General features: G+C 44.1%; 1 protein-coding gene across 4 annotated transcripts in view; it reads right to left on the bottom strand.

Annotated features, from left to right (window-relative positions):
- Positions 1-3,150: 3,150 nt before the first annotated feature.
- LOC139390723 (transmembrane anterior posterior transformation protein 1 homolog) overlaps positions 3,151-11,037 on the bottom strand; it is a 35,962-nt gene continuing 28,075 nt past the window's right edge. For all 4 annotated transcript variants that reach the window (XM_071138044.1, XM_071138045.1, XM_071138042.1 and 1 more), the window contains 2 exons: positions 9,822-9,988; positions 3,151-4,960 (listed from right to left, as the gene is read on the bottom strand). In XM_071138044.1, coding sequence (XP_070994145.1) covers positions 4,620-4,960; positions 9,822-9,988 — 508 coding nt within the window. In that variant the 3' untranslated portion in view covers positions 3,151-4,619. The remainder of the gene's footprint in view (positions 4,961-9,821; positions 9,989-11,037) is intronic.

The raw sequence follows: 11,037 nt of genomic DNA, 5'->3' as shown, positions 1-11,037 counted from the left end.
TTGCAGAGATGCAGATTTAGCGTCTTAAAAATGTAGTGTCTTTAAAAAAAAGAATAACTACCAGTCAGGTACGACAACTCAAGAGATACGCTTAGATATGCAGAAAAGTAAACATATATATTTACATAGATTTAATCATAACGATTATGCCTCTAGATTGCAGTAAAAAAATCTGTTTCAGGTATATGAAAAATTATCCAATTTACGGATAGGGGGCCTATCCCCCCTCAGGATCACCCTCCAGCCATTCTCATGTTACATACTTTGTGCCCCCTCAGATTTTTGGGGTGCATGATTTTCCTGAATATAGGCCTATAATTAGTTTTGAGATGTACAGTAGCCTGCCATACTGCTGTGGCACACAAAAATGGTCTCTCTCCTGTTCCTTTAGTCAGTTACCCTTTTCAGAACAGTTTATTGCACCAATAAAATGACTATATTAAGATAAAACTGATTAGAGTATGCTTTTTTGACTGTGCAGCCTACTAAGGTGTCCACTTTCAGATAAACAGATGCCAAACTGTCTTGAACCCCCCCCCCCAACACAGGTGTTCAATGTCCTCCCGAACTCTGACCCTGCCCCCCACCTCCCCAACTCCAGAGGGTAGACACAAGATACTTTGGGACCACAACCTCTGCTGATCTCGAAGCACCCAGCATTGCCATGCACAATACGGTCCTTGTTGATTTCCAAGAATGTGGCGGGCCAGGGCCCCTCTGGACAGGTTTCATGTGGGAAGGCCTTTCATCAGGGCTACAGAACGCCTTCCTTCAGCGCATTCACAACACATTAGATCCGCACTGAGGGAGGCAAACCAGATCAGGTGAATGGAAAAACCCTTTGAATAGGGATATGAGTTCTATTTTAAATGTGGTCCCAGAGTAGCCAAACACAAGGGGTCAATGTTGAGCAACTACAATCACAATGTTTTCGCTTCACTGGTTCACATCAGGTAAATGTGGAGATTTTGTCAGCGCTTTCCTTTCCTTTGCTGCATTATGATCTGTCGATAGAAAAAAAGGAAATGCACAAAATGCCATGCTTATTAAATGGGATTATGTACAGTAGCTGGTTTCCTCCTAGGTGTTTGAGGGAGACCCTGCCAGAAGACTCCCATTGGGATGAGAAACAGTTCAGCCTTTGATCAGATACATGTACGTTCATCCTTTCAAGTTGTTTTAGACAACATTTCCATGCATCTTTATTCACCACGACTTAGCCTATGTTTCCTCACAATTATGCCTCATAAAGACGTCAACACATAGTTCTACATTCAATCAAAAACCACAAGGTGTGCTAGAGGTCTTCACGGTTCCACCCGACCCGGAATACACCCAGTATTTTCCCTAGGGTCCTGCATAGCCTATCGCCTATTTATTTTATGCTAATAAGGTGAATTTATTGACTTATAGAAGACATAGCCAACATACAAAGACCTATTAGTTAACCAGCAGAGCAACTTGGCTGATAAACCACATATTTTTTGTCACTCGGGTCTGGTCTAGATCCTGACCCACTAGGGTATGGGTCAGGTCTAGTTATCGTTGCGTCCATTTGAGTTTGGGTCTGATTGATCCACAACCAAGGACAAACTTTTTGGACTCAAAAATACTGTGTGTGCGTGTATGAACAAAAACGTAAGGAATATGTTATGTTAATTTACATATACTGAACAAAAATATAAAACACAACATGTAAAGTGTTGGTCCCATGTTTCATAAGCTGAAATAAAAGATCCCAGAAATGTATCATTTGCACAAAAATCTTATTTCTCTCAAATGTTTTGTACAAATTTGTTTACATCCCTGTTAGTGAGCATTTCTCCTTTGTCAAGATAATTCATCCACCTGACAGGTGTGGCATCTGAAGAAACTGATTAAACAGCATGATCATTACTCAGGTGCACCTTGTGCTGTGGACAATAAAAGGCCAATCTAAAATGTGCAGTTTTGTCAAAACACAATGCCACAGATGTTTCACGATTTGAGGGAGCATGCAATTGGCATGCTGACTGCAGGAATGTCCACCAGAGCTGTTGGCAGAGAATTACATGTTCACTTCTCTACCATAACCTGCCTCCTATGCTGTTTTACAGAATTTGGCAGTATTCTAACTGGCCTCACAACTGCAGATCACGTGTAACCACAACAGCCCATGACCTCCACATCCAGCTTCTTCACCATCCAGCTTGTCCGTAATGAAGCTCCTTTGTGGGGAAAACTAATTCGGATTGGCTGGGCCTGGCTCCCATGTGGGTGGGTATGCCCTCCCAGGCGGCCCACCCATAGCTGCGCCCCTGCCAAATCATGTCAAATCCATAGATTAGGGCCTAATGAATTTATTTAAATGGACTGATTTCCTTATATGAACTGTAACTTGTTGAAACTGTTACGTTCATATTTTTGTTCAGTATATATGGTTAGGGTAGGAGTTACGTGAACGTTAGTTGTTAAAACACAACCCGTAGAGTGAGCCTGTACATTTAATGCTTCGTGTCACTGGACAGGCTCCAGCCAGACTACTTCTAACAGGGAACGGCTTCATGGAAGCCTGAGAGAGGAGAGAGAGCTAGGGCCGGCTCAGCCTGCGAGGTAAGACGCTTAGCCCTCTAAGACGTGCTTGGCTGGGGGTGGATTTACACGACCTGAGTCATCGCCCCGTCTGTAGAAGGTGAGGTCACCCATGGTGCGAGTGTGACCGTCAGATTACCTCAACTGAAAAATAACATCTACTCTACAAGGGTCTCCCCATGTTCATTCATCAATGGTAAGATCATTATTCCAATGGTGAGGGCGGGGGAAGGGGTGGGCTGGCTGGTGACAGAGAAGGGGGGGGGGGAGCTGGCTGGTGACAGAGAAGGGGAGAGGGGTGGGCTGGCTGGTGACAGAGAAGGGGGGGGTGGGCTGGCTGGTGACAGAAGGGGGGAGGGGAAGGAATCTGGCTGGTGACAGAGAAGGGGGGGAAGGGGTGGGCTGGCTGGTGACAGAGAAGGGGGGGGGGGGAAGGGGGGGGTTGGCTGGTGACAGAGAAGGGGATGGAGGTGCAGGAGGGAGTGGAGGGGCTTCGCTCGGACCAGGGAGCACCTGAGGAGACAATTGACCCGAGAGATTCCCCTCTCACTCGGTTCTTGTTGGATATTGACACCACAATTGCAAAATAACTTTCATTTATTTATCATCATTATCATCATCCCAAAAAGAGGGCCATTTCATATCACGGTGAAGTTATGAACCAAACAGACGAGATTAAGTGGACAGTTTTCCATCATTGCTTGCATAAGAACACTACAAAAAGGGACCCTCGGAGAGAGTTCAGTGGAAGTTCCATGCGCAAAAATACTATAAAATATTACAACTGGCAGCTCCAAAAATAGATCCTTATTACAATAGTAATTAAAACATTGCATGAGCGTCAAATGAAGAGAAATAGCTCCAAACCCTGTCATCTGTAGCATATTTAATTAAGACAATACGGTAACGTTTCATCAGCGCAAACTAGGGATTCTTGCCATCATAAAATGCTAGTATGAACTTTTCCCAAAGGCAATATGTATTATGAGTAATACGTGCGGTAATGGCAAACAAATAACCATCAAATATTATTTTAAGTCAAATTGAATGAGATTAAAATATCTGTAAAAGAAAGCTGTCTAAAACAAATCTCACTTCTGTGGAGATGTTCTTTACACTACCAAAATGGAGCTCCTACCAGTAGTGATATTTTATACCGCAAAATTCCAATAAACTGGGTAAAGCTTTTTGATGAGCAAATTGCTAAATCAGTCGTTTTTATCCAATATGTCCAAATAAAACGGTAGAACATTGACAGATAACTTTGTTCCTCTTTTGCTGTGTATCTGAGAAGAGGCACCAATGTCTCATGCTCCACGTTCGTGTTCACACACACACACACACACACACACTCACAATGTGTATCTAGCATCCGGGATGACTGACATGGGGTGCTGTACTGAAGCCATCGTGCAGCCATCTTGGTACTCCTCCTCCATTGTAAAATAGATTTTAGAAGCTATAGAAATGTATTAATGTCTACTTTTTTTTTTTTTTTTACACATTTATTCTATTACAGACATCTTAATGCATACTTGTATTTATATTATACTATTAAAACATTTATTTTTACTACTAAATGTAATTGTCCCCACTATAACAACAAAACACTTATATACATGCTATTTTGTCCTTGAAACATTTAATTGTAATACTGGGGAGTGCCAACATGGCCGACCGGTGGCTTCAAAGCTTCTCAATGGCCAATACATAGCATCAGCAATCCAGGGTTTATATACATCATTGGTACAGACAACTAGGTTGCCATGAAAACAACAATTCCTCTGGCAGTCTTCCGTTGCTCAGCCAACTGTAGTTCTCTTTGTCGAGCCCCAAACCCAGCAGGCGAAAAACAGAAAGTCAACTTAAATTAAACAGCCTGTCTCAGAGTCCACAATAACTTACTGTATGTCTAACTTAATAAATATACTCTGCTTTCGCTGGATTTTGCTAAGAGAGCAGAAGTGCTGAGGTGCGTCTTGCTCACCGCCTCTCCTGAGTAGCTATCGGGGGGAGGGGTCAAAGGTCAATGGAAGGGCTCAGAGGGGTCAATCAATGCGGTTCCCGCATATCGTGAAGCGGTCTACGTCCAGCAGGTCCTTTTTAGGGGTCCTGTGCTTGAGCTCTGTGCCCTCCGTCCCATCCCCCTCCTTCTGCTCGGGAGTGGCAGGGGGCGAGGGGTTGAGGGTGTCAGGGTCCGGTTCTGGGCTGGTGGAGGGTCTGGTTGGGGTGGAGGTGGGGGAAGTGGCGGGAGGGGCCACAGTCTCTGCCTGTGGGTTGGAGATGACGGTGGGGATAGGCTGGGTGGTGACAGAGGAGGAGGGGGGGATGGAGGTGCAGAAAGGAGTGGATGGAGACCGCTCAGACCACGGATCCCCTGACAGATCACCTGATGAGGCAAATGAGACAGAGAGAGAAGTAGATTTAACCCAAACAAACAATACTTGGTAATTTGAGAAAAGTTAGCAACACTAACGGTAAGTAACACTCACACATAGATAGTAAGCAACGAAACATCATCATCATAAACTTCCTTTTTGATTAGATTTTACTTCAGAGTGACCAAGTAAACTGGAAAACCAACAACATTGACTTCTAGGAATAAAAACGTACCTACAGTGGGGCAAAAAAGTATTTAGTCAGCCACCAATTGTGCAAGTTCTCCCACTTAAAAAGATGAGAGAGGCCTGTAATTTTCATCATAGGTACACTTCAACTATGACAGAGAAAATGAGACAAAAAAATCCAGAAAATCACATTGTAGGATTTTTAATGAATTTATTTGCAAATTGTGGTGGAAAATAAGTATTTGGTCAATAACAAAAGTTTATCTCAATACTTTGTTATATACCCTTTGTTGGCAATGACAGAGGTCAAACGTTTTCTGTAAGTCTTCACAAGGTTTTCACACACTGTTGCTGGTATTTTGACCCATTCCTCCATGCAGATCTCCTCTAGAGCAGTGATGTTTTGGGGCTGTTGCTGGGCAACACGGACTTTCAACTCCCTACAAAGATTTTCTATGGGGTTGAGATCTGGAGACTGGCTAGGCCACTCCAGGACCTTGAAATGCTTCTAACGAAGCCACTCCGTCGTTGCCCGGGTGGTGTGTTTGGGATCATTGTCATGCTGAAAGACCCAGCCATGTTTCATCTTCAATGCCCTTGCTGATGGAAGGAGGTTTTCACTCAAAATCTCACGATACATGGCCCCATTCATTCTTTCCTTTACACAGATCAGTCATCCTGGTCCCTTTGCAGAAAAACAGCCCCAAAGCATGATGTTTACACCCCCATGCTTCACAGTAGGTATGGTGTTCTTTGGATGCAACTCTGCATTCTTTGTCCTCCAAACACGACGAGTTGAGTTTTTACCAAAAAGTTATATTTTGGTTTCATCTGACCATATGACATTCTCCCAATCTTCTTCTGGATCATCCAAAAGCTCTCTAGCAATCTTCAGATGGGCCTGGACATGTACTGGCTTAAGCAGGGGGACACGTCTGGCACTGCAGGATTTGAGTTCCTGGCGGTGTAGTGTGTTACTGATGGTAGGCTTTGTTACTTTGGTCCCAGCTCTCTGCAGGTCATTCACTAGGTCCCCCTGTGTGGTTCTGGGATTTTTGCTCACTGTTCTTGTGATCATTTTGACCCCACGGGTAAGATCTTGTGTGGAGCCCCAGATCGAGGGAGATTATCAGGGGTCTTGTATGTCTTCCATTTCCTAATAATTGCTCCCGCAGTTGATTTCTTCAAACCAAGCTGCTTACCTATTGCAGATTCAGTCTTCCCAGCCTGGTGCAGGTCTACAATTTTGTTTCTGGTGTCCTTTGACAGCTCTTTTGTCTTGGCCATAGTGGAGTTTGGAGTGTGACTGTTTGAGGTTGTGGACAGGTGTCTTTTATACTGATAACAAGTTCAAACAGGTGCCATTAATACAGGTAACGAGTGGAGGACAGAGGAGCCTCTTAAAGAAGAAGTTACAGGTCTGTGAGAGCCAGAAATCTTGCTTGTTTGTAGGTGACCAAATACTTATTTTCCACCATCATTTGCAAATAAATTCATTAAAAATCCTACAATGTGATTTTCTGGATTTTTTTGTCTCATTTTGTCTGTCATATTTGAAGTGTACCTATGATGAACATTACAGGTCTCTCTCATCTTTTGAAGTGGGAGAACATGCACAATTGGTGGCTGACTAAATACTTTTTTGCCCCACTGTATATCCATAACAATTATGCCCGCTGATTCATGATTTCAACTGTCTGAGAAACGCTGCCTGCCACTCCCTCTCGTCCCGACTCCCGACCCTTACACATTCATTACTATGGGACAGCTGGAGATTGAATTTAAATATAGAAACAACGTTGCAAATGTCAGAGAGACAGGCAGTAAAGGTTTATACAAATCTCCACTGTTGAAAACAAAATGCTAGTCTAAAAGAAACGTGAGATAATGTCTAGATGCTTTTTACAGTGGAGATCAAGTTTATAACTTCCCTGCCTGGGCTGATGAGAAAGTGGATTGCGCAGTCAGATGGAACATAGTAGATAGATTTAGCCGGTGGTAACTTGTGGAATAGACACCAGCTGGAATGCGCTTTTAACCAAATCAGCATTCAGGATTAGACCCACCCGTTGTGTAAATTCAAATAAAGTCGAGTGAAGTAGAAGAGGCATATCAGCACATGGGTTACTACTCTATGGAGAAAGCCATTTGCCTAAGGCGCCGACATGCTTCACTTGCATATAAAAGAGTGTGTTGCAAATTAGACTTTACCAGGCGAGCAGCAAATCGTGTGTGTATTCCCCAGACTGCATGAAATAAATGTGTGTTCCTCTAAAGGCAACAACACATGAGCATGGGATACAGCAGGCCTACTTTAGAAAATGCATTGTGGTACTGAACCAGTGGTATAACCATGTAATTAGGGGACTGGGGAAGGGTACCAAAAATGTCTGCAGCATTGAAGGTCCCCAAGAACACAGTGGCATCCATCATTCTTAAATGGAAGAAGTTTGGAAACCCAAGACTCTTCCTAGAGCTGACCGCCTGGCCAAACTGAGCAATCGGGAGAAAAAAGGTCCTTGGTCAGGGAGGTGACCAAGAAACCGATGGTCACTCTGGGAGAGCCTTCCAGAAGGACAACCATCTCTGCAGCACTCCACCAATCAGGCCTTTATAGTAGAGCAGCCAGGCAGAAGCCACTCCTCAGTAAAACGCATAAGACAGCCCGCATGGAGTTTGCCAAAAGGCACCTAAAGACTCTCAGACCACGAGAAACAAGATTCTCTGGTCTGATGAAACCAGGGTTCAACTCTTTGGCCTGAATGCCAAGCGTGACGTCTGGAGGAAACCTGGCACCATCCCTGACACATGGTTGTGGCAGCATCCTGCTGTGGGGGTGTTTTTCAGCGGCAGGGACTGGAAGACTAGTTAGGATCGAGGCAAAGATGAACGGAGCAAAGTACAGAGAGATCCTTGATGAAAACCTCCTTCAGAACACTCAGGACTGAACTCAGACAGGGGCAAAGGTTCACCTTCCAACAGGACAAGTCTCTGAATGTCCTTGAGTGGCCCAGCCAGATCCCGGACTTGAACCTGATCAAACATCTCTAGAGAGCTGTAGCAACGCTCCCCATCCAACCTGACAGAGCTCGAGAGGATCTGCAGAGAAGAATGGGAGAAACTCCCCAAACACACGTGTGCCAAGCTTGTAGCTTCATACCCAAGAAGACTCATGGATGTAATCGCTGCCAAACATGATTCAACAAAGTACTGAGTAAAAGGTCTGAATACTTTTGTAAATGTGATTTCTGTTTTTTTATTTGAAATAAAATAGCAAACATTTCCAAACCGATTTTGCTTTGTCATTATGGGGTATTGTGTGTGTAGACTGATAATGGAATTTTTTTTATTTTTTTATCCAATTTTAGAATAAGGCTGTAACTTTATAAAATGTGGAAAAAGTCAAGGGGTCTGAAAACTTTCCATAGGCACTTAACATATGGCACCTCCAATTAGAACCAAATCGTTATGAAGAACGAGGCAAAGTAGTCTGTTAGTATAGTAAGGAATCCATTGGAATCAGGGGGCTGAAAGTAACCTATTTTGCCAGGGAGGTATTCAATAGGCACCAAACAGAATGAAACGGACTAAAACAGGGTGTGACTACCTGAACTCGTCCAATAAGAGACGCTCATACTCAATTTCCGACGCAAAACGTTTTCCTACGGTGTGCACTAATGAATGCAGCCCAGAAGAGACAGCTGGGTTGGGTCCAGTACAGTTACAGATGGGCTAATGAAGAATAGCAACGCAAGCATTCCGTGACTTTCTGACCCCACATGATATGCATTGGCACTTTAACATACTATGCTACTGATTATTTTGCCTGAAAACTGTGGTGCTGTAAAAATACAGGAGTGAGAAAAGCTTTGACGTGACGTGGTGTCACTAATGCTCTCAGCGGGCTCATCTGCTCTAGACACACACACACACACACACACACACACACACCTGACAATTTATCTCGGTCATGCGCATCCTAGCAGCAGTTTCAGTTTTGAATTTCAGTGGCAGCTTCGATGTGGATGAAGGCGAGGTGCGTGCGCGTGTGGCGATGCGGGAGGTCAATTACCCGAGTGGGAAATACGCATCTGCTTGCTTGAGGCTGGGTTTGGCAAGCTGGGATTGCTAAGAAGAATGAGTAATTGAGTGTCTTATTGAGGCTGGGTTTGGCAAGCTGGGATTGCTCAGAAGAATGAGTAATTGAGTGTCTTATTGAGGCTGGGTTTGGCAAGCTGGGATTGCTCAGAAGAATGAGTAATTGAGTGTCTTATTGAGGCTGGGTTTGGCAAGCTGGGATTGCTCAGAAGAATGAGTAATTGAGTGTCTTATTGAGGCTGGGTTTGGCAAGCTGGGATTGCTAAGAAGAATGAGTAATTGAGTGTCTTATTGAGGCTGGGTTTGGCAAGCTGGGATTGCTAAGAAAAATGAGTAATTGAGTGTCTTATTGAGGCTGGGTAGGCTGTATGTGACTGACTGGGTTCTAATCTGGGTCCTCTTCATGCCTTAAGATTGTGTTAGCCCGCTGAGCGAAAGGCTCAGGGAGGTAACACAAGTCTTCATTGTCTCATGCAAGGTTTTTACCTGTTCCCTAGTCATTATATATATTATAAGATGTTCCCTCGCCTGGTAAAATGAAGGTAAATGAATATAAATACTAGGGTATTGTCTGTCACTGGGTACCTGAGGGGGCAGTACACCTGGATGTCTTGCTGGTTCGACTGGGCGTCTTCCCGGGGACGGCTGTGGGGGGCTTCTCAAACAGCTTGTCCTCCATGTTGGCTCTCTTCACGTACACACACGACTTCCCCAGCAGCACAATACTGTTAAGCACTTTCAGGGTCACCATTCTACACAGGGAAAAGACAAGTAATGATTTCCAAGGTGAAAGTGAGAAGAGAAGCAGACTACAGTATAGTCATGTGTCGTCCCCCCCCCCCCCCCCCCCCATTGTGAACAGGTCTAGATTTGATTCTGTATGGAAATACAGATAAGGTATACTGGTATGGCACATATTTAATATTCCATCTTTTTTTTTTTTTAAATGGCCAATTCAAAAACTTCTCGATCTCACCATATCAGGGCTCTACAGTGCGACCATATTACTCGCATTTGACCATATTACTCTCTAAATATTTCGCTGTGCAACCTGGAAGTTTTATTTAGTAACACCAGTGGGCCTACAAAAATAAAGGGTTCCAGTTTTAATAGCTCAAATGATTTTCATTGTGCTCCTAAATTTCTAAGTGTTTGCCTTTTTACATTTTTGATTTATTTTTAACTTAGAAAAGGTCTGTGTAGAGCCCTGCGCATTAGGGAATAGCAACACTACCCACAAAGCAGCCATATACAGCACACTGAGTATGAAGGGTTATAACGCTCAGTTCATGGACAGAAAACAGCTCCAGGAACGCAATAGGGCTTCTGCATATCTAAAGCTTATGATGCATTTGAAATACGATCGAGAGAGACAGCCACATCTAGGTCTGTGGACCAAATCCCCACCCCCCTACCCCCGAAGGCTTTTGGAAGCCGGACTGTGGTCTTTTCACAGATACCAGGGTCTGTTGGGAATACAGCTATTAAAAAATAATAATAATAAAAAGGGGGGGGGGGGACTGGAGATGACAACGTTGTATTCCACCTCAGGCTAACTGTTCAGTGGTTTTATACCCACAGGGTGGAAAAAAAGAAGAAGAAAAGATGGAGGAGGGTGAAGAGAAAAAGAAGCCCCAACTAAGCCTAAGCAGAGGGCTAACGTGAAGACCCATGCTAAAGTAACTCAGTGGGAATAGTCCGGCACGGACATCAGAGGCGCTCCATTTAAATACGCATGGGATATCGCGTGAATGCTATGCTCGCAAACAACGCTAGCCGTATTGCGGGACTGACGCGTTCG

Source organism: Oncorhynchus clarkii, chromosome 31 (genome assembly GCF_045791955.1).
Source record: "Oncorhynchus clarkii lewisi isolate Uvic-CL-2024 chromosome 31, UVic_Ocla_1.0, whole genome shotgun sequence".
In the NCBI taxonomy this organism is placed as follows: Eukaryota; Metazoa; Chordata; class Actinopteri; order Salmoniformes; family Salmonidae; genus Oncorhynchus; species Oncorhynchus clarkii.
Note: the sequence above shows the minus strand (reverse complement) of the source record. Positions and strands in the feature narration are given on the sequence as shown.